General features: G+C 42.0%; 1 protein-coding gene across 1 annotated transcript; it reads left to right on the top strand.

Moving 5' to 3' along the window:
- Nucleotides 1-10,892: 10,892 nt before the first annotated feature.
- LOC105286663 (tumor necrosis factor receptor superfamily member wengen) lies at nt 10,893-23,262 on the top strand. Its single transcript, XM_026973213.1, has 3 exons — nt 10,893-11,950; nt 13,690-13,870; nt 22,787-23,262. Exons 1-3 carry the CDS (start codon nt 11,444-11,446, stop codon nt 23,086-23,088), a joined length of 990 nt encoding a protein of 329 aa, XP_026829014.1. The 5' UTR covers nt 10,893-11,443; the 3' UTR covers nt 23,089-23,262.
- Nucleotides 23,263-25,198: the final 1,936 nt, after the last annotated feature.

The raw sequence follows: 25,198 nt of genomic DNA, 5'->3' as shown, positions 1-25,198 counted from the left end.
CAGCAATTTTGGCCAATGCCGACGACGGCGGCTGACTAAGATTTCTCCAGGGACGACCTCTACAGGCGATTATATTCAAATCAAGAAACCAAGACTCAAATTTTTTATTATCTACCCGATTACCACACACATGTAACCTCAAAATAAGAATAGCGGATCCCAAAGTTTATAATAGAGCCCGATCCGCCTGCATCTCCCGGATTTCATCCAAGAAAAAGGAAAAATGAGCAATTCAGTAAAATTATACGCGTATTTATTCTACAAACCAGTTGATGCTAATGAGAGACACCGAGGCTCCCTCCTACAACCCACCATATCATTCAAATAAATCATTGAATGGCATACTGTCATATCGAGACCCAAGGAGAAGGACAACAGGTGCTACCAAATATATGCTAATATAAATATGCTAGTATGGTAGACACACTACCAACGAAAATCTTGGAATATCTAGCTGCGCACTTTATACGATAGAGCGTTTCTCAAATGCCCGAGCCCGCAAATGCCCATTATCTCACAGCAGGGTCAGCTCGTCGCGACTCGGGCCGCTTCTGACGTGGAACCTTTATTCACGACCAACCTAAAGAACGGCAGAAAAAAAATTGTAGGTAGTGTGAACGATCGGAAAATCAGGAAAGAAGTGCATTAATCTGTCTGATCCTCCTAACACATGAGATAGAAGTGGAATTGCAAATAACTGTCGTACCCAACGAATTAATATACGAACCCATAAGAAATGTAGAGATAAGCCACCGCATAGACGAGTATCACTGGACCTCCGAGAAAATAGAGTTCGCAAGAATAAGACATTGTCCCGATACGGCTTTGAGATATTCTCCTAGAGTTATTGCACTCCTGATCATTGTAAATACACGAGACACCACAGCTTCCCGAGTTTCGATTGAGCCCAAGACACATAATACTAGGCCGTTTGTGAACAGAGTCTACAAATTCTTCTTAGAAGATTAGGAATCAAGATGTTCTTTTAGATCTCACAATATTCTGAAAATTCAAGAATATTTTGAACTGCTACCAAATTTGTATCTAAACCTCCTTCGTCCCGAACGAAGAGATGGAATCCGAAGAGCCGATAGCACGAAGATGATTGAATCTAGATTTTCGAAGTTTTGCTATTTTCAAGATTTAAGGAATATGCTCTTCTTTTCAGATAATAAAAATATGACTGTCGCTATAAGCGATCTTATTTTACGCATAGAGATATACACAAAGATGAAGTAACTAGCATTAAGTCCCCCAGAAATGCTTATCTGTGGATAAGATATGAGAACCATCGACATACAAGAAGACAATGGGACGAAAATCTTGGCTCTCTGATATCAAGACGGACAGCACGATGGCTTACATGAGATAACGTATTGACAACGGAAGAGCTGGACTCAAGGACCACTCCAAACGAAGGCACTCCTCGGGTGTTAGGATCCTATGATACACGAGCGAGTGTGTTAGTAGCGAGTATGGTCACCACTGCACATATGCAACGAGGAAGAAGAGAAGATCGCAGTCCGATTCTTGTTTCTGATACTCAGCAAAACCCTTTTTCGAAAGGACTCCCCGAGATTAATGAGAGTATTGGTGTACCGGCGCGAGAGCAGAAGGATTCCCACGCGTTAGACAGTATGCACTACCCGTGCAAGTTCTCTCGCCGTATTTACTTCGCGAGCGGCATGTAGTTGAATCGCCATAACAGTGTAACAGCATCAGGAACGTGCCGGTGCACGCCTTGGGCTCGGTCTACGGCTGACGGAAGGAATGGAGAGATCGTAGAAAAACCTACGGACATAATACACACTACTGTTAGGACCAAGCTGCACGTCGATCGTGTGCCCCCCGCCTCTGCACGGTACGTGCGATACAAACTAAGCAAATGAGCTAGAACAGACAATTTGCAATGAAACGCGACAGCGAGGTAGCGGCGCAGACGTACCATAACACACGCAGAACGCCGAAAGCCCTACTGCCCCCCTACCAGATCTGCCTGACGGTCACAATATCTCTCTATGAGTGCTATTCCTTCCTAGCGCACCCTGGCTCCCTCGACTTACTGTTCCATGCGAGCCGGAAACGCACCATGCAACTACGCACGCCACAGAAATGCGGCGTGTGACAGAACTTATGTGGACACGACGGCGCGAAATTGCAGGCTACGCTCTCAGCGTAGGATGACGCACGAACCGAACTGCATACGAAGAACAGCTCCCTACGCCTCCCGTCTCCGAACCCGCGCCTCCGCGTCTAGTCCGATTGCGTCCCGGCCATTGATGCCGAGTATCTTCTCTAAGTGTAGAAAGTGCTACTGGCCTCTTCGGCCCGCAGACAAACGCAGTGGCTCGCATCGCTCCAGCGCACCGAGCCGGCGCAAGGGCAATACTGTCCACAACACGAATGGCAGACCCAAGCCAATCGATAGACGACATCTAGCTTTCGGACCATGACAAGCTGCCTTCTCGTGCAAAACGCCGAGAGACTAGACCCTCGCCGTTCACTACGTTTCAGACCACACCTCATACTACATATTTCTGAACATATAAAGAACAGAGAGAATGCTTCACACTGGGAAACAGGGCGACCCGAGATAAGTCAGGACAAGGAGAAGGCACCGTTTTCATTGTATAAAATAGTTCTATGCTAATGAAAAGAAGCAGGCCGCAGCGAAATAGAGGCACGGTCATAGAATCAATCCGAGTCCTAAAGCGTGCGAGAACGAACGGTCTCGTCCCACTCACTGCACACACCAATTCATAAAGATACTCAGACGTTGAGCTTAAGGTACTATGAGGCGCAGAGTCGCCGCCGCATGTAAAATGAGAGTGATTCAACAATCGCCACATCTCCGCACAGTCAAAGTATGGGAGCTGATGTCGTCTACACGCGGGGTATGGCTTGGCGTCATGGTCTATCATCATAAGGTACGGTGATAAAATGACGTATTTATCATAGATGGGGACAAAGGCGAAATTAGTTAAGCTTGAGCTAGGAACCAAAGATAGGTATGAAATAGACCGGTGTAGGAAAAGCGGCAAACGGTGGAAGGGACGACGATCGGTTGATATAAACGGAGGGGCTAGTAACCACTCCCAGGAGCAAGAGGACAAGGGATGACAAGTAATCAAAGGAGAGTTAGATACGAGTAATAAAAGATAAACTGCTGCAGGCTTATGCACCCACTGGTGACACAGTGGAGAAAATAGGGTGAAAAAAAAAAAGAGTTGGTGAAAACTTAAAAGAGGGAGAGAAACTGCAGGAGCAAGTAAAGTAAAGGGCATAAGTATGCGGGCATTGGTGGGCGTAGCCAAACTACGGGAAGAAAAGGAGAGGGAAAGAAACAGACGCCATCGCAACGCAAAGGAAATGAACAGGCGAGAGAGCAACAGATGCGCGCCGTGTGCTCGAACAAGCCGACAAGCGGAACGGCAGGCAAAATACAGCAGACGCGCGAGCGATACTCTATTAGCGAAAGACACGACCGGCAGGCCGAGGTTCGCGGCAGGAAATTGGCACCGGCCAGGAGACAGGGTAACACGGCTTAAGACACTTCTACGCGGCGCGTATCTAAAAAGAGTCGAAGGAAAGGACGACGCACAGCAAAACTCGTGGCGCAACGTCAGGTCACCAAGGCAAACAACTTGCAAGAGAAAAGGGGCAACACGACAGGACGGCATACAACCAACAGCGACTCGAGAAAGCGGTGCGAAAGAGAATCGAGCAAAGAGTTTTTGAAAACAAGAGAGAAAGCGGAGAAAAATAAAAGGATAAAGGTCAATAAGGAAACAAAGGGCATTAGTGACGAAAGCAGGAGAAAGAAGGGGAGGACACACCAACCATAACCGCTCATCAAAAGAGTCCAACGAAAAGGCGGCAATGACCGCAGACCCCGCCGGGTCCACCCCGGAAATAATAGGGAGGGTGAGACCGACTGTTCCCCCGGGGCGACGCCCGCTCTCCCCAGAAGTTCGCCACCACCCCGCCCACGGACGCGCGTCGGCCAAACAGCCGTGCCATGCCGGAGCGAAGCCCCCGCAGATCGTGCGCACACTGTGGGCAGGCGGCCGAGCGACACGAATACCCGCGCCTAGGGCTGAAGGAGAGACCCGCGGGCGAGGCCCCGGCGGAGGAAGGAAAGTGGAGCCCGACCCGCGGGTGCAGGCCCCGACGGGAGAAGGAAGAGGGCTCGCGGTTACAGGTGCCCCGGCGTAGGAAGAAAGAGCCCGCTCGGTACCGAGTTGGCGCCGGAGAAGGAAGAGCCCGCGCGGACGAGGCCCCCGGCTGTGAGTAATGGAAGCCCGCGCCGAGGCCCGGCAGGAGGAGAAGGGGCCGCCGTTTCGAGGGCCCTCGGCGAAATGGAATGTGAGGGACCCGTGGTGCAGCGCCGCCGAAGGAAGGAGGAACCCGCGGGAGGAAGGGTAGCCCGCGGGGCAGCACCCACCGGGGTAAGGGTATATTGAGCCCGGCGTATGTCAGCACTCCCGCCGCGTGGGGAGGATAGGTAGCCCGGTGCACCGCACACACGCTGCATTATAAGTCAATACCGAGCAGCACCGCCGGCGGAGGATCCGCGGGCCTTGCACAACCCACCCCGTAGGCGTGGAGCATTTTGTTTTGTTTTGTTGTTTTTTTTTTAATGTTGTTTTGTCTTGTTTTTTTTATTCTGGTTTTACTGTTTTTTGTTTTTAGTGTTCCTTTTTGTTCGTTTTTTTGTTCTGTTCAATACTAAGCAAATCCTAGTCAAATCTGTTTGTTTTTTTGTTGTGTTTTGGTTCGTTTGGCGGAGTATTGTGAACAGTGATCTCATCCCTTCACTTTGTCGATCTGATACAAAGGCTAGGTTGTGGCTGTGGACGGCTATGTAAGTTTTTTTCTTGAGGTGTGTTTCTTCTAGTCATCGTAGCTGGCTCGCAAGCTCTGAGGCCCGAGCTACTCATGTAGGTCTAGGGATAAGCTGTCGCGATTTCCGCCCTGTTACTAAACTCCTGAATCCTTGCCGGCAAGAACAGACCCGGTGTTATTTTTTTTGGTTAATTCCTTGAGTACTAGTTCCTTGGTCTTTACGTCTCCTCATGACTTTACTATGTGGTAACCCTTTTTTTTATCGTTTTAGAATCGTTCGTCACTGTTATCAGAACGACACGACATTCTGGTTCTGGCTATGATCGATGGTTGCGTGATCCGGCTTTATGCGATTGCTCTTTTTACTGTTTAGCTCTTATTTGAGCGCAAATTATTAGTTGATTAGGGAAATACGCTTTTGTGGTGTAGTGGTTCTCGGTGTTTAGGTGTCGGACGTTGCGCGCGCTCTAGCCCCTCCGCGGCCGACTGCTATGTTTTTTTTATATGTTTTTTTGAGTAATAATTCCTGCATGTGTCTCGGTTTCAGACGAGTACCGCCGGTATTCTAGAGTCCGTTATTCTGTCTTCCGATTCTGGCCGGTATCGAGCTGCCACCCCTTTATTCCAGGTCCAGGTCCATCCCAAGGTCTGTGTGGCGTGCCATGCCTGTTATGGTGAGCTCTTTGCATTTGTTTTCGTCAGGCTTGTAGTTGTATGGATAGACATTCTCGGCTAATTTAATTTTTTTTAAGGTAGGGTATTCAGCACGTCCTTGGTGTTCGTAAGTTGCTGTCTAGTTGATCGTTTTTTGATTTTGGTCCACAGTTACTTTTGTGATTGATATTAGTTAATATCGTCGTAAATCTCTTTTTGATGATGCTCCTTCGACTTTGTTGTTCGCTTTGTACACCGTTGTATGTTCTGTTATACGATATACTTTCTGTCTTTCTACGTCCTTATATTCGTTTATACGCAGTCTAGTTGTGTCTAGACCGAATGGGACTATTCGTCGCGATGCGACAAATTTTACCCACGTCGTATCTGAAGCTGCTAATTATAGCCACGCCACACGCTCTCGGCGCAAAGAGTGTAATATGTGAATTACGTTCCACTTATACTCGGTGATTTATTGCATGGCACCCGTGCTCGCTTATGTCACCGGGTGCTTGTTAGTTTCGGCGGAAGGTGGTTTCTGTTTTCATATTGCAAGTTCTGTGTGAGTTCGATTCGGGTGGGGCTAACGTTATGCGCATTCTTCGATCCCTTCATTGTTGTATATGATCGCCAAATACCTCGCAAATCATCATCCCAAGCCTGTGAGGCACGACGTCCCTTTGTTGTTAATTTTGTATTTCTGAATAATGATTGGTTGTTGAGTCCCTAAGCACTAAGGTTGCACGGTGTTTTTCGTGCTTGATGGATGCCAAAGCGCAAGTTCTTACTGTGTATTGTTTGAGTGTGATTTTCTAATAATACTGATTATACGCATTATACAGGCGAGTACAAAAGCGCGCGCGTCCGCTCAAGGGATTTTATTAATGGGATCCAATTTGCTATATAAAGAATTTAAATGATTTTGCGCTGCGACACGCTCTAGTTAGGCTCGAGGTTATTATTGCTATTTTTATACAAGGAATTTTATACAAGAACGTGCTTTAGACATTGTGTGCAAGTGCATTACTATCTGGTTTTTAAAGAAATAAGATAAGTAGTTTCAAGAACTACGCATATCTCGCACCTCTGAGCGTAATACGTTCCATACTGAGAAAAACAAACGAGTTATTTGATTTGTTTCTTGCAAGTATTTGCGCGTGTCGTCGTGACGTGCAGGCATTGCGTTTCGCGAAAAGTAGTAGAATTTAGAAAGGCGATACCGCCACGCCGACGAACGGACAGACGACGGCCGGCGGACGAGGGATTTCATCATACGGCGTTCATAAACGAGCGTAGCGAATCGGTTCCCACAAACGTACACGCGATACGTGGCGCGATACGTTCGGCTCGCAGAAAGAGGGTGTGGGTAGACATAGCGCAAAAGAAAGAGCAAAGAAGACGTAGCACGAGGGGGAGAAGAGGTTTCCTGCGAGGAGTCTGCGTACTGCGTCGTAGTGCAAATGCAGTAGTTAACGTCGTCTTCACCCAACGTGCGCGTGCACACGTCCGAATGCGCTGTTAAGAGTGTTACGCGATTTCTATTCATTCCTTACACGAGAGAGGCCAAGGCACCGCCGCGCGCATACGTGTATGGGATCTTACACATGCCGCTGCCGCCGAATGGAAATCACAGGGACGCACGCGTATGCCCACGCAGCACGCGGAATTCTGCTCTCCGACGCGTAAATAATTTATAATCCATTAGATTCTTTGAGAATTTTATATCGAGAGAGAGAAATAGAATCGGACGAGTTCTCGCCCTTCGTGACTGGATAAGAATCGTTAAATAAACAGAAAGGAACCCACTGTTGCGTATCAACAGCGTAATCCTTCTGATGTAAGTCACCAGCTTTGCCTTTTTATCAATTACGCGGACCAATTAGCACTTCGTGTTTTGAATCTAAGAAACAACACGCAACGTCATGCTTTATTTCGAAGTTATAGCACCCACATTTGAACAAAGACTTTCTGGACTTAATGCTGATTACTCTTTAATCTATCGAGTTAGAGAATAAGCCTCGACCTAATAGGCGACAGTCATAGTTGCGGATTATTGAAAAGAAAGACAGTATTTTAAATATCTTCGGTTAACCCGTAGAAAATTCGCCAATCTACCATCTCAAAATCGAATCCTTTCGTGCCATCTCATTCATTTTTCTCAGAGAAAGGAGGATTTAGAGTGGACAAAATTTGTAGGCAAGTTCAAAGTATATCTATTATTTGATATATTTATTCAATGGAATATATGTGTGGAGATCTAAAAGGACTCTTAATTCTATTCTTCTAGACGAGATTCTAGATTGTCTAGAGAGTCGACAAAAGCCCAGAACACGGCCAGTATTTATGGTGTTGCAACGAAAATCGGGAAAGTGTTTCTGTTAATTACTCTATACAATGAATAACAATACTCTACAAGAATGATTATATAACACAAGTATGGTTATGACATGAAAGTCTCTCATCTCGAATCCTATTTCTCATAGTAAGTAATATCGATATATGAAGGCTTACTGGTACATTCCATATCTTTAATATGTTTTCTGCTGTAGAGATATTGCCACTTAATTCATTGTAAATAACAGAAACACTTTCCTGATTTTCTGATCGCAAACACATAAATATGGCCGTTTTATCGGGAATAAAGGGACGCAGAGAGCGCCGATGTCCGATCGAGCGAAACTTGTTTGACGTAAAAACCGATGTTTTCGCCCGCGGGTCGCCCACAATCCCGAGAAAGCGCCTACTAAAAGTAGGAGAACTATATCAAATTATATCTACATACAAGATATATATAAGCATAAAATTTTGGTGAATGTACTACGTTGTCTCGAGACAGTAGACAAGTGTTATTTAAGGGGGAGAACTAAGGGTGGCCTGCATTGGTTAGGATATCGCTCGAAAAAATTATAGGATTATATTTTACGAATTGTTTTTGGAGAGAGAAAAACTATACAGCGGATCATATATAAAACTATTGAATGCATTTTTAGTTAGTACCATGTTTAGAAGATTAAAAAAATTGATTTTATGATTTGAAGTATATCGGCTGTATTGAGTTCGGTCCTGGAGAGAATCTAGTAAGTGCAGGCCGCGTCGTCAGGCATTTGCAAAATTAGGTTGCAGCATATCATCCTTGATTCTCGTCCAAATATCGAATTGATAAACTAGAAAAATTGAAAATATCTTCAGCGTTATTTATGAGAATTCCCATCGTCGGATGAAACGGATAGGAGGAGAGAAAAAAAAACACGTTGTAAAGCTGACACCAAAATCGTGAGGCTTGAACACAAAAGTACGATGATTTTTAGGCAAAGTTTTGAACTTTTTTAACAATGCAAAAGCTGAATAGTTTAACTTTGATGTTGTTTAAAGTCCCCGATTATGAGATACCATATCGATTTTGCCGAATGTAAGGAAATCTATAGGCAGAATGTAAAAATGTAATACGTTATCTTGAAGAGAATTTAATAAGCTTTAGGTTGGTGAAATGAAAAATCTAATTTAAATATTATTTTTTCTGAAAATTAAAAAAATTTGAAAAAAGAGCTTTACGCAGGATCGAGAAAGTGTGCTCCTAATATAAGATACCTTGAGAAATCGGTGTTAAAAGTGCAAAATACATCAGTATTGCAATTAAAAAACTTTATTAGATAGTTTTATAAAAATACTGCTGCCACAGCCTTCGCCAAATCTTCACGATTCCACTGTCGACGCTTCCTCGTTCTCTAACCTCCATAGTCAGATTCTATAAAAATTAAATACACAAAATTCGTAATATAAATTCGTATTAACTTTTCTTTAACCTTAAGTAGTATTTTCTTTCTTTTTATTACACTACATAATCTTCATATTCGAGCAATAATTATCTCATATTAAGAGTACCCTGAATATCTCATTATACGAGCCACACGCCTAGCGGTTCCGCGATCATGAAATCTAACCTCTACAATTAAGCAATTCAACAAATCGCGTATTTTCCTGTTACTACGATTCTACTCTATCATTGCATACTGAATTTATTGCCAACCATTTCTTTATTATATAATAAACAAGGTTTAAAGACTTACCTCAAGTTCCTTTGACATGTTCACAATTTCACAAACCTTTTCTTGCAAAGGCTAAACGCAATAACGAACAATGAATTTTTCACTAAATACATTTTACACCAAGAGTAATAAGTTCATGGTGGAACTAACAGATGGTGCTCACTAGTTTAGCAGCAACCCCATTATCTCATATTAGGAGCATATCTCATAATAGGGGTTTCTCCTCTATATGTGTATATGCACTGATATACACACGCTTGCTCGTGCACGGAAACGAAGGCACACAGACGGCCAGCCGCGAACTATGACGTAGATGGATCGCGATTCAACTGCGGATGTAATTACATCGCGACCGAGCCGGAAGTGGAAACGGTCTGAGCGCTTTTGCGGCTTAAAGAGCGGCTTTATACGCTCGAATTACGCCGATCGACCGCGATCGACGTCGCCTCCCCACTGCATGAATCGGGAGAGTTGCAAGGCGCAAAAAGTATTCCCTCGCTGCATGTAATTCTTTCTGCAGTTTAATAGAATTAATTAACATGACAAATTTACATGACTTACTTCGTACTCTTGTATAGCTACTTTAAATTATTCAAATGTTTGAATATAAAATTTAGGCTCGCGATCTCTACACTGCACAGTGGGCCAGAAAACTCACAAAAGTGGCAAAAAACCAACACTCAGATTTTTACTCAATTATCACGATATCTTAAAATAGAGTAGTTGAAGTGGCCGTAGCGAAATGTTTTTACAGGTTATTCAAAATTTGTTCATATAGGGGCATCATGAACAAGAAAAATGTTATTTGTTTCCTAACGTATTTATAATTTCTTTTTCGCATATGAAAAATTTAGCTTATCACTTTTAAAGGTTTTTCTTTTATGTAATATCAGTATTACGGGTATTTGAATTTGAAAAAGCTAGTAAAGATCTGTGGACGTTAACCTGATTTGAGTATCATGACTTCTTGTGAAATCAATTTTATTCATTTCGCTTTTGTACAGGTTATTGTTTTCCTGCTCCCCGAGACTCCACTTTCTAATCAAAAATTGAAGGTGTCAGGATCTTCATTATAATGTCTACTTTAAACTTGTTCGGCGATATTTTGCGAATACTGTAATTTGCTATGTGTACATGAGTTTTAAATCGCCCAGATTTGCTACGATTACGCGACTAGATACGTACAATAAGGTGCATTAATTCACGTGATAGCGAATATTTATTAATAGTAATATATTTATTAATGTTAATATATATATTAATATTATATATATGTATAATATATAGGTATATATATAATATTAATATATATATGTTAATATATAGAATGCATTTTTTCACGATATAAAGCTAGTTTGACGGAAAGTTTTAAGTTCGACAATTTATCTCACTAGTTTATTTCTCATTGTTCTAAATGTAACAAATAGAAAATATTTTGTCCTACGCAACGGTGCCCCATCTGCTGATAGGCCGCTCTACCGTGCCGGCACTGTCTCTCGCGGCGCTTGTACGCTCCGAGTAGGGAGTAGGAATTTTTGATGTCAGATTCGTTATCAGCAACCTTGAAAACCATTAAATATCAAGTTCCATACAAATCCGATCAAAATTAATAGATATTGACCGCCATATTGGATCCACTAATTTGAATATTGAATTTTCCATGTCAGATTCGTTATCAGCAACCTCAAAACCTCAAGTACCTCGAATTTCAGAAAAGTCTAAAGAAATCTTGAATTTTGTCCGCTTTTGCATGCTTTCTGGCCCACTGTGCACTGTGTAAATCTACAAAAGATTCATCGAGTCGTGGCAAACGATAGTACCGTTTACTTCTGATTTCATCGATAGGATGAAATCAGAAACGTCTGTTAACTCCGATCTGTGCGTTACGATTGCAGGTGATGCCGAGGGAATCTTGCTCCGGGCTGCTGTTGACCCTGGTGTCGGTATTCGTCGGCCTGTGCGAATCCTCTGCCGCCGGCGGCGCGACATCCAGCGCTCAGCAGCAGCAGCAACAGCAGCAGCAACAGCAACATCCGGTCTGCAAACCCGGCCTGGAATTCTGGTCTGCCGATCGCGCCGCCTGCTGGCCGTGCACCCGATGCGCCCCGGAATTCACCCTGAGCCCGTGCGCTGTGCACAAGGACGCGATTTGCGGCCCGTTCTCGGCGCTCGAGCTCGACTGGTCCTTTCTGTCGTCGACGAGAAAGAGCGTCCCGCCGGAGGCTGGCGATGGCAGCCAACGTCGCCTCGAGGAAACCGTTACGTCGAAGATGTTCTGGCGGTTTCCCGAGAAACAGACGAAAGAGCGACCCGTTGAGGAAGCCGGCAATCTCGTCGACCTCGATCGAGAAAAGAATGAAAGTTCGATCGACGAAGAGCCGGTCTCCGCCTCGCCGGAATCAAAAGTAACTCAGAATAGTACTAGGTCATTAAGTATGAAACTTTACAAATAGAACATAAACTTTTGCAGTTTTTGGCACATGGACATGATTTATTTTCAATCGAAGTATGCGCCCATGTTATCTACACACTTCTGCCATTTTAGTGGTAGTTGGTCTATGCCTCTACTATAGAAGCCAGGAGTACGGGAATCGATGAAGTCGCGGAAGGCTGTTTCGACTGCCTGTTGAGAATTGAAGAATTTTCCCACCAACAAGTTGTCCAAATTCCGGAAAAAGTGATAGTCGGTAGGTGATAGATCTGGTGAATATGGTGGATGACGGAGAGTTTCCAATTCCAACTCCCGTAGCTTTGCCACGGTCAGTCGTGCAGTGTGCGGTCGAGCATTATCATGCAACAGGATCGGCATTGACCGATTGACCAATTTCGGTTGTTTAATAGCAAGTTGTTGCATCATTTCGTCCAGTTGCTTGCAATATACTTCAGCCGTTATCGATGTACCAGATTTCATAAAGTTGTAGTAGATAACACTTGACCTGGACCACCAAACAGTCACTATAAGCTTCTTCTGTGTAATGTTGGGTTTCGCGTGATGTCTCGGTGGTTCATCAGCGTTCAACCACTGATGTGAGCGTTTACGATTGTCGTAGAGTATCCACTTTTCATCACAGGTCACAATTCGATTAAAAAAAGATTCATTTTTGTGACGGGAAAGCAAAGAAAGTGAAGCCTCTAGACGTTGCGCCTGCTGCGCATCGGTCAATTCGTGCGGGACCCATTTGTCCAACTTCTTTATCTTACCAATTGCAGCTAAATGAACCAATATGGTGGGTATGGAAACATTGAATATCGATGCCAATTCACGTGTACTTTGAGATGGATCGGACTCTACTACGGCTCTCAAGTGATCATTATCCACCTTCGTCTTTGGTCTTCCACGTGGCTCATTAGCGAGGCTGAAATCTCCATCTCTGAAGTTTTTGAACCAATTGCCCACCGTTGCTTTAGTAGTTGAACCTTCACCAAATACAGCGTTGATATTACGAGCTGTCTCCGACCCTGTGGTTCCACGGCGGAACTCATATTCATAAATCACACGAATTTTGGACTTTTCCATAGTTCTATAAAAAAGAATCCACCAATAAAACTAATGAAGATATTTGAAGAAACAAATATGACATTTGAAGAGCGAACATACATCTATCACACTAACCTAACCTGATACTGACGTCTGGCGCCAAATTTGAGATAACAAATGTTAAAGATGGCGCTTTTACATTTGTAAAGTTTCATACTTAATGACCCAATACTTTGATCAGTTTAAATTTCAAGTTTCTTCTTGTTTTGATTTTAATCCAAGTATGATTTCGTGATTGATAAATTCTTTAGAAAATTGCATTATGGATGCACGTTAGAAATAGATTTGATTATTTTGATACACTTGCTGAATTGTACGAAGCAAGTGAATTAAACATAAAAACTGCTAATTGGCAAACTTAAAATTACTAATGTCGGATTGGTTGCCTGTTGTAATAAGCGTAGAAAAATCAGCGTGCGTCGGCGAAAGCTGGCACCGCTTTCGCTCTATTTGCTATGCCACGTAGAATCACGTTGCCAAACTCGGTTACATTTCGTATTGTGTTTTGAAACTGATCTCGTCAGCATGATGGCGTTTCTGAAGAAGATAGAGTTAAGAGTTGACAATGTTATCGCAGTAATGAATAACACTGGCTTTATGACGTAGACGGCACACGATCCTCGGGAGAGGAGAAAATCTCCCGGCGAGGACAACCTACTGTGGGATTGGCAGACTGTTGCGTTGGTCCTCGCGGTTTGCGCCTGCATAGTATTCTTCCTGGTAGCGGGATGCTCGGCTCTCATCTACGCAAGACAGTGGCGGCGGATGAAGAAAAACTTTGAGCCGGGTAAGTAATCAAAGTATATAATTTTAAAACAAAATCAGATATCACTAGAGGAAAGTCCCCGATTATGAGATACCATATCGATTTTGCCGAATGTAAGGAAATCTATAGGCAGAATTTAAAAATTTAATACGTTATCTTGAAGAGAATTTAATAAGCTTAGGTTGGTGAAATGAAAAATCTAATTTAAATATTATTTTTTCTGAAAATTAAAAAAATTTGAAAAAAGAGCTTTACGCAGGATCGAGAAAGTGTGCTCCTAATATAAGATACCTCGAGAAATCGGTGTTAAAAGTGCAAAATACATCAGTATTGCAATTAAAAAACTTTATTGGATAGTTTTATAAAAATACTGCTACCACAGCCTTCGCCAAATCTTCACGGTTCCACTGTCGACGCTTCCTCGTACCTCTAACCTCCATAGTCAGATTCTATAAAAATTAAATACACAAAAATTCGTAATATAAATTCGTATTAACTTTTCTTTAACCTTAAGTAGTATTTTCTTTCTTTTATTACACTACATAATCCTCATATTCGAGCAATAATGATCTCATATTAAGAGTACCCTGAATATCTCATTATACGAGCCACGCGCCTAGCGGTTCCGCGATCATGAAATCTAACCTCTACAATTAAGCAATTCAACAAATTGCGTATTTTCCTGTTACTACGATTCTACTCTATCATTGCATACTGAATTTATTGCCAACCATTTCTTTATTATATAATAAACAAGGTTTAAAGACTTACCTCAAGTTCCTTTGACATGTTCACAATTTCACAAACCTTTTCTTGCAAAAGCGAAACGCAATAACGAACAATGAATTTTTCACTAAATACATTTTACACCAAGAGTAATAAGTTCATGGTGGAACTAACAGATGGTGCTCACTAGTTTAGCAGAAACCCCATTATCTCATATTAGGAGCATATCTCATAATAGGGGATTCTCCTCTATATAATATTAAATATATTCGAGAATCATAAAAAAGAAAGCGACTTTCAAGTGTTCTCTCGTACCTTCTTGAGAGTGCTTTCAAGAGAATTCAGGAATATTAGTTTTCAAGATATACTTTCGGCGCTTCATAAAGACTGGCGTTGTAATAATTTTTAATTGTGTTTACGCGCGCGCAATGCATCAGCATCGTGCAATTCACGTAACCGAAATAATCATCATCGGTTCATCGTCACATTACGCGCGCTATCCCGTCACGAGTACGAGGATCCATATCTTGACGCAAAGAGAGCCGCGTTCGGGATGTCAGCAACGAGAGAATACAGGTGCACGTATACACACGTGAACCGGCGAGGAGAGACAGAGAGAGACAGAGTCCCTTAAAATGCACGACGGGATTTTCTTCATTAGAGGGCTGATCACGGCCGCTCCTCACCTTGGATCGACCTACCGCGCCCGGATATGACGTCTCCAACGTTCAGCGCACGGTGCCTGTAGTCGCCCACATCGCCGTCGTCGTCATCGTCATGTACCTCGTTCCGCGTTCGCTACACCCTCAGAAAGGATTTCTGATAACAAGACGAAAAATATTCTTGACTAATTTAATCGTATTACGAGTATAAAAAATATGAAAATAAAACAATTTTTTATTTAAATCAGTAATTTCTGTTCTTCTCTCTCGAATTAAGGGGGGAGCCTGCTTTAGAACGTTGAAAATAAAGTATAATTTTACGAATTTTTTTTGGAGAAACTATACAGCGGATCATTATAAAACTTGGATGCATTTATTAGTACATGTTTAAAGATAAAAAAATTATTTTTTGATTTGAATATATCGCCTGTAGAGGTCGTCCTGGAGGCATCTTAGTGCAGCTGGCATTGTAAATTGGTGAGCATTCTCCTGCCTCCAAATTTCATCCAAACTGAAAAATTGAAATATTTTCTCGTTATTTATGAATTCCCATCGTCGATGAACCTTTAATATTCATAAAAACATTAAGTTAAACAATTACTTTTGCATGAAAAAGTTCAAAAACTTTGCCTAAAAATCGTACTTTTGTGTTCTAAGCTCACCATTTTGGCACTTTTCAACTTTTTTTTCTCTCTTTGGTTCATCGACGATGGGAATTCATAAATAACGAGAAGATATTTCAATTTTTCAGTTTAAACGAAATTTGGAGGCAGGAGAATGCTCACCAATTTGCAATGCCGACGACGCGGCTGCACTAAGATTTCTCCAGGACGACCTCTACAGGCGATATATTCAAATCAAAAAATAATTTTTTTATCTTTAAACATGTACTAATAAATGCATCAAAGTTTTATAATGATCCGCTGTATAGTTTCTCCAAAAACAATTCGTAAAATATACCTTATTTTCAGCGTTCTAAAGCAGGCTCCCCCCTTAAATAACATTGTCTTACTGTCTCGAGACAAGAGTAACATGTACAAATTTATGCTTATATATTCTTGTATGTAGAATAATTTGATATTAGCGCCACTTTATAGTAGGCTTTCTCGATGTCGACGCATCATTTTCTCACAGTCGCTCGTCGACTCGGCGCTTCTGCGTCCTTTATTCCGATAAAACGGCCAATATTTATGTGTTGCGATCGAAAATCAGGAAAGTGTTTCTGTTATTTACAATGAATAAGTGCAATACTCTACAAGAAATATTAAAAGATATGGAAATGTAAGTAAGCATATACGATATACTTACTTGAGAAATAAGATTCGAGATAAGACATTTCCATACCTTTTAATATTTCTTGTAGAGTATTGCACTTATTCATTGTAAATAACAGAAACACTTTCCCGATTTTCGATTGCAACACATAAATACTGGCCGTTTTGTGCAGATTCTACAAATTCTCTTAGAAGAATAGAATAAGATGTCTTTTAGATCTCACAATATTCTGAAATCAAGAATATTTTGAACTTGCTACAAATTTGTATCTAAATCCTTCTGAGAAAATGAATGAGATAGCACGAAGATGATTTGAATCTAGATTTTCGAATTTTCTATTCAAGATTAAAATATGCTTCTTTTCAATAATAAATATGACTGTCGCTATAGCGATCTTATTTTACGATAGATTAAAGAGTAATAGCATTAAGTCCAGAAATCTTTTCTGTGGGTGTATAACTCGAAATAAAGCATGACGTTTGTTCTGATATCAAAACGACGAGTGCTTAATGTCGCGTATTGAAAGGAAAGCTGGTGCACTCAAGAAGGATTGCTGTTGATGAACATTTTTCGATATTAACTCCATCACGAGGGCGAGAATCGTCGATTCTTTTTGATATAAAATTTCAAAGATCTTGGATTATAAATTTTTACGTCGGAGAGCAGAATTCCGCGTTGCGTTGCATACGCGTGCGTTCGTATTTCATTCGGCGGAGCGGCATGTGTAATCCATACATGTATCGCGGCGGTGCCTGGCTCTCTCGTGAAGGATGAATCGAAATCGCGTAACACTCTTACAGGCATTCGACGTGTGCACGCTGCACGTGTGTACGACGACGTTACTACTGCATTTGCATAACGAGCAGTACGCAGAACTCCTCGCAGGAACCCTCTCCCCCTCGTCGCTACGTCTTTCTTTGTCTTTCTTTTGCCGCTCTGTCTCTTTCTGCGAGCCGACGTATCGCGCCACGTATCGCGTGTACGTTTGTGGGAACCGATTCAGCTACGCTTCGTTAATGAACGCCGTATGAATGAAATCCCTCGTCCGTCCGGCCGTCCGTCTGTCCGTTCGTCCGGCGTGCGTATCGCCTTTTAAATCTACTCTTTCGGCGAAACGCATGCTGCACGTCACGACGACACGCGCAAAATATTTGCGAACAAATCATACGTTGTTTCAGATGAAGTTTCGCAATGCGAGATATCGTAGTCTTGAAAATTACTTATTTCTTTAAAACAGATGTATCATTGCACACATGTTAAAGACACGTTCTTGTATAAAATTCTTGTATAAAAATAGCATATACCTCGAGCCTAACTCGAGCGTGTCGCACGCAAAATTCATTTAATTTTATAGCAATTGGATCCCATTAATATTAATCGCTCGCAAGTGATGTTTATATAGTTAATTAATACTGATTATACGCATTATACGCAGTACATAAACGCGCGCGTCCGCTCAAGGGATTTTATTATCACGTGTAGTATTAATAAGAACAATCGCAATTGTATGTATTACATTCTACGCCTAACTGGACTACACGCGTTCAGTTTGTAATACATATTGTCTACAATGTTACACTCTGTCTTGTTTGCTGCATTTCATTTGTTTCGACAAAATATCCATTGAGGGTCATGCTCCTATCGTGTCACCGTGTCTGCGCTTTCATGAAATGAACATGATTGGCAACTGTGTGTAATCGGTACCGTTTGATTGCGGTCGACGGGATCGACCCAACCACTGCTTCTGATTAGGAACGGTGGTCAGAAGAGACGGAAGGGGATGAGGACTTATGGGGACGCTCGAGCCGGGAACCATTAAGGGAACCGAGCGTACATACCATGGAGCCCAGGAAAAAACCGCATTCCACGCATTCTCCATGCATTCCATATCGATTGTTTTATTCGGGACAACACGCGCCGTCGATGCATCCTTACAGCGCCGTTACTTTATTCAGATTTTAGTCTCGCACGATACATTAATTTATATACCAGAGAGAGAGAGAGACTATACAGGGTGTTTCCTCTAACTGTAGCACTTAGAACATCTCTGCTTCCTTTGATGATATGAAAAAAGTCAAAGGACGAAAATTGTTCGATTCACAGAGACTAGTACTCTAGTAAGTGTAAGAGGCGAAAAATAACTAGGAGACTGCCTTAGATTTGAACTCGAACTCTCCGGGATCCCTGGTTCACACGCCTAGGTCTTAGGCTGTACGGCCAATACTCCTACTGTTGTGATCAACTTGTTTTCATTCCGATCCTCTATACGACCTGTCAGTTTCGACTATCTTTCCAGATCTTACAGCTCGGCCAGCCTGACATTACATTCGTCCCCGAATGTCTCCAAATCGTCGATTCACTCCACTTGAGTCCCTCCCAACATCCATTTTTGGTTCACTCTTCTGAGTCCCTCCCAACCTCCATGTTGGTTCACTCCTCTGAGTCCTTCCCAATCTCCATGTTGGTTCACTCCTCTGAGTCCGTCCCGACCTCCATGTTCAGGCTTCACTACCGGCCAGCTGCTTCTCAACTCCCTCCTCTCCGAGAGGTAGTGGATGAATCTCAACTGTCTTCGAGGGGTCGCGGATTTTATCCCACTTCTGAATTGTAAGAGGCGAAAAATAACTAGGAGACTGCCTTACATTTGAACTCGAACTCTCCGGGATCCCTGGTTCACACGCCTAGGTCTTAGGCTGTACGGCCAATACTCCTACTGTTGTGATCAACTTGTTTTCATTCCGATCCTCTATACGACCTGTCAGTCTCGACTATCTTTCCAGATCTTACAGCTCGGCCAGCCTGACATTACATTCGTCCCCGAATGTCTCCAAATCGTCGATTCACTCCACTTGAGTCCCTCCCAACATCCATTTTTGGTTCACTCTTCTGAGTCCCTCCCAACCTCCATGTTGGTTCACTCCTCTGAGTCCTTCCCAATCTCCATGTTGGTTCACTCCTCTGAGTCCGTCCCGACCTCCATGTTCAGGCTTCACTACCGGCCAGCTGCTTCTCAACTCCCTCCTCTCCGAGAGGTAGTGGATGAATCTCAACTGTCTTCGAGGGGTCGCGGATTTTATCCCACTTCTGAATTGTAAGAGGCGAAAAATAACTAAGAGACTGCCTTACATTTGAACTCGAACTCTCCGGGATCCCTGGTTCACACGTCTAGGTCTTAGGCTGTACGGTCAATACTCCTACTGTTGTGATCAACTTGTTTTCATTCCGATCCTCTATACGACCTGTCAGTCTCGACTATCTTTCCAGATCTTACAGCTCGGCCAGCCTGACATTACATTCGTCCCCGAATGTCTCCAAGTCGTCGGTTCACTCCACTTGAGTCCCTCCCAACATCCATTTTTGGTTCACTCTTCTGAGTCCCTCCCAACCTCCATGTTGGTTCACTCCTCTGAGTCCTTCCCAATCTCCATGTTGGTTCACTCCTCTGAGTCCGTCCCGACCTCCATGTTCAGGCTTCACTACCGGCCAGCTGCTTCTCAACTCCCTCCTCTCCGAGAGGTAGTGGATGAATCTCAACTGTCTTCGAGGGGTAGCGGATTTTATCCCACTTCTGAATTGTAAGAGGCGAAAAATAACTAGGAGACTGCCTTAGATTTGAACTCGAACTCTCCGGGATCCCTGGTTCACACGCCTAGGTCTTAGGCTGTACGGCCAATACTCCTACTGTTGTGATCAACTTGTTTTCATTCCGATCCTCTATACGACCTGTCAGTCTCGACTATCTTTCCAGATCTTACATAAGAAAATTATTTTTTTTAATGTGACCTTTCACAAGATATCAAGGTCATGAACATTTTTTTAAACGAGATGGTATATTGTCCTTAACGAAATGATGTAGCTTGTAAAAAAACAAATTCAACCATACAGAATATGTTGACCTTCAAATGACTTTGAACGACAAAAATCATGTTTAGGAAAAGAAACTCTATTGTATGTATTGGGTCGTCCGGAAAGTTCGTGCCGATTTTTAATAGATGGCGTTGGAACATGTCTGAATATATCCATGTTATTGAAAACATACGATTTATATACATATACTTAAAGGTGACATTTCAACGCATCTTTAGGAAAAAAGTTGTTTGAGATAAATTGATTCGTGTCAATTTTGTACTCTTTTGAAGATGGAAGAAAACAAAGAACATTTTAGACACTTGATGCTTTTCTATTACCGGAAAGGCAAAAATGCCTCACAAGCAACAAATTCGATATGTTCTGTTTACGGAGAAGGCGCTTTAGCTGAAAGAACCGTACGTAAGTGGTTCGCTAAGTTTAGAGCTGGTGATTTTAACCTTAAAGACCAAGAACGCTCGGGCAGACCCTCTACTACTGATGATGACCAAATCAAGACACTGATCGAGAATAACCCACGCTACACGACACGTGAATTAGCAGAGATACTGAAAATATCGAAAACCACTGTCCACGATCATGTAGTGAAGCTTGGTTACGTAAGTCGCTATTATGTATGGGTTCCGCATAATTTGACCGAAAAAATTTAATGGATCGCATTTCCATCTGCGACTCGCTGTACAAGCGCAACGAAAACGTACCATTTTTGAAGCAATTAGTGACGGGTGACGAAAAATGGATCATTTACAACAATATAGAACGAAAAAGATCCTGGGATAAGCGAAATGAACCAGCATTAACCACTCCGAAAGCCGGCCTTCATCCAAAAAAAGTCATGCTCTGTGTCTGGTGGGATTGGAAAGGAATCCCATATTATGAGCTCCTACCACACAACCAAACGATAAATGCAGATAAGTACTGCTCGCAACTGGACGAATTAAAGACAGCGATTCAGGAAAAACGTCCAGAATTAGCTAATAGGAAGGGCGTCGTGTTCCATCAGGACAATGCCAGACCTCATGTTTCTTTGACTACCCGACAAAAATTGTTGGAGTTTGGCTGGGATGTGCTACCTCACCCACCGTATTCACCAGACATTGCACCTTCAGACTTTCACTTATTTAGGTCTTTGCAAAATTCTATTAGCGGCAAGAACTTTAACTCTTTGATCGACATAAAAAACCACCTTGAGGAGTTTTTCGCCGAGAAACCTAAGAAGTTCTGGGAGAATGGAATCTTCCAGTTGCGTGAAAGATGGACAAAGGTTGTGAAACAAAACGGTGCATACATAAGTCAATAAATATTTATCGACATAAAAAAATGTTGCCTTTGAATTTTCCTTCAAAATCGGCACGAACTTTCCGGACGACCCAATATAACTACAAAGATATACCTTTTTTACAGATGTTCGAAATGATCACCGTTTACTTCCATACACTTTCGAATTCGATGAATAAACGATTGTTGTACGTTTTTGAGAGATTCCGGAGTAATTGCGGTGCACGCACGCTGAATTCTTTCTCGCATATCTTCAGGTGTTGTCGGAATATCGCGATAAACTGCATTTTTTAGGTGTCCCCAAAGAAAAAAATCAAGAGGCGTAAGATCTGGTGATCGAGCCGGCCAAGAAATTCTTCCACCACGTCCAGTCCAGCGATCAGGAAATGATTCGTTGAGTATGTTCCGTGCAAATGAAGTTTATCGCGATATTCCGACAACACCTGAAGATATGCAAGAAAGAATTCAGCGTGCGTGCACCGCAATTACTCCGGAATCTCTCAAAAACGTAAAACAATCGTTTATTCATCGAATTCGAAAGTGTATGAAAGTAAACGGTGATCATTTCGAACATCTGTAAAAAAAGGTATATCTTTGTAGTTATACGTACAATAAATAGAGTTTCTTTTCCTAAACGTGATTTTTGTGGTTCAAAGTCATTTGAAGGTCAACATATTCTGTATGGTTGAATTCGTTTTTTTACAAGCTACATCATTTCGTTAAGGAAAATATACCATCTCGTTTAAAAAAATGTTCATGACCTTGATATCTTGTGAAAGGTCACATTAAAAATAATTTTCTTACCAGAGTACTAGTCTCTTTGAATCGAACAATTTTCGTCCTTTGACTTTTTTCATATCATCAAAGGAAGCAGAGATATTCTAAGTGCTACAGTTAGAGGAAACACCCTGTATACATATATATTCTAATGAAAAATAGGGGAAAACGTGAATTCACGGTTTAAACTGTAGTCATCTCGTTACGATAATGTATAGTAAAAATTACATGTACATGAGATAAGGAGATCGATTTAGATCGATTTAGAAACAAATGTTTATATGACGAATTTAGGCGATCACGGCGCATATCTAACTGTATTGTGACATTAATGGTAAAATTACTGTTGCAGCGGGTCTCGAGGAGATCTCGGCCAGATTGAACCTGATGGTAAAGGCGGAACTGGCCGAACTGGTCGCAGGAGCTCCGATGAACCCAGGCGATCCCGAAACCAGATGTCAGTATCTCGAGAAGCTTTTAGGTAAGCACGGTCAGAATTTTAAGGCTCTCATTCGCAGCCATAAATTCCCACGACGACCACCACTTGATTTGACCATCTGTGAGCATCGGTTACTGACTCTTACGAGATTCTTGATATGCATTTATGGAGACATATCGAATACTCAATTTGGCAAAATTGTCATCTGTCCATAAAACTACGAAGACTTTTGATAACAGAATATTTCAATTATTTTATACAAAATATTTTATTTTATTTATAAGAAGATCGTCTTAATTGTTTTATGTAGATGATATACAGAAAAACTTGAAGCTCAGGTGGAATTCATTTCCCAGTTTTAAATGATCCCTTTATTGATGCTTATATCAGAAATCAGTGTAAAAAAATCGTGTAAAGAGATTCAAATCTTGATAAATATCTTGATCGCAATATTATTCTAGCGGTAGACGGTAGAGCGCAAAACGGAGGCATATAAAATTACATCTACCCGATGTAACTGCGCGTCGCTCCTACAATCACGCTCTCATTGCGCGCGTTTGTGTAAGATATAGTTGCGTGCACGCTCGCAATAATCATTTTGTTGCGCCGAAAGGAAGAAGGGATCGACAAGTGGACAAGCGCGCGCGCGGGGCGAGAATCCCGACCGCACACACAATAAATTCGCTTAACTCGTACCGCACTTGGATGAGCTTCACACGCGCGCGCTTCACACGGAACGACCGTGAAAAGTACCGTTCGATTGCCGGCTAACCGGAAGTATTTTTTCGACATGTCGCATAGCAATTGATCGCGTAAAGACTCGCTTGGCACGAACCGAGTCGGATTAAAATTAAATCTTAAGTCGTATAATCACGCGCAATTGTGTGCGACAGAGATGCGAGATAACGAGCGAGCGAGTAAGCGGAACGTTCCGAGAGACATTTTCCGAATACGGGGGGCTCCATGTGTGCCGGATTATCTACGTCCGGTGCTGGGAAACGTGAGCGCGCGGACCCATTGACACACATACATCGAGAGGCACATGTGGCTCATCATCGAACTTTCATTCAGCGCATTGTCCTCGCTCCAAGTTCGTTTCCGCTATGATACGCGATATTTGCATAAAACGTAATGTCGCATTCCGCATTTTTGCCGTACACTAGAGGAGGATATCCCCTTGGGGAGAGTATCTTGCTGTCAGCTTATCAGCACTTTTTTCTTCCAACTGTTCAAGTTTCTAATTTCTTCATCTCCTGGCACGCATTATCTGAAAATCAATGATATCGTACTATCATCCAGGTGAATTCTTTTTAGTAATATACTGAAGATAAGTTCTTCACGAAGATACACCCTCAGAAAGGATTTCTGATAACAAGACGAAAAATATTCTTGACTAATTTAATCGTATTACAAGTACAAAAAATATGAAAATAAAACAATTTTTAATTTAAGGGGGGAGCCTGCTTTAGAACGTTGAAAATAAGGTATAATTTTACGAATGTTTTTGGAGAAACTATACAGCGGATCATTATAAAACTTTTATGCATTTATTAGTACATGTTTAAATATAAAAAAAATTATTTTTTGATTTGAATATATCGCCTGTAGAGGTCGTCCTGGAGGCATCTTAGTGCAGCCGGCATTGTAAATTGGTGAGCATTTTCCTGCCTCCAAATTTCATCCAAACTGAAAAATTGAAATATTTTCTCGTTATTTATGAATTCCCATCGTCGATGAACCTTTAATATTCATAAAAACATTAAGTTAAACAATTATTTTTGCATGAAAAAGTTCAAAAACTTTGCCTAAAAATCGTACTTTTGTGTTCTAAGCTCCACCATTTTAGCACTTTTCAACTTTTTTCTTCTCTCTTTGGTTCATCGACGATGGGAATTCATAAATAACGAGAAGATATTTCAATTTTTCAGTTCAGACGAAATTTGGAGGCAGGAGAATGCTCACCAATTTGCAATGCCGGCTGCACTAAGATGCCTCCAGGATGACCTCTACAGGCGATATATTCAAATCAAAAAATAATTTTTTTATCTTTAAACATGTACTAATAAATGCATAAAAGTTTTATAATGATCCGCTGTATAGTTTCTCCAAAAACAATTCGTAAAATATACCTTATTTTCAGCGTTCTAAAGCAGGCTCCCCCCTTAAATCAGTAATTTCTATTCTTCTCTCTCGAATTAAATAACATTGTCTTACTGTCTCGAGACAGGAGCACGCAAGAATTCACGTACCAATAGCTAACATAGTACAAATTTCTGCTTCGTTTATACGTCCCCGTATGCTTACATAATTAATCTCTCTCTCCCT

Source organism: Ooceraea biroi, chromosome 10, assembly GCF_003672135.1.
Source record: "Ooceraea biroi isolate clonal line C1 chromosome 10, Obir_v5.4, whole genome shotgun sequence".
Classification (NCBI taxonomy): Eukaryota; Metazoa; Arthropoda; class Insecta; order Hymenoptera; family Formicidae; genus Ooceraea; species Ooceraea biroi.
This window is presented reverse-complemented; position numbering and strand designations above follow the sequence as displayed.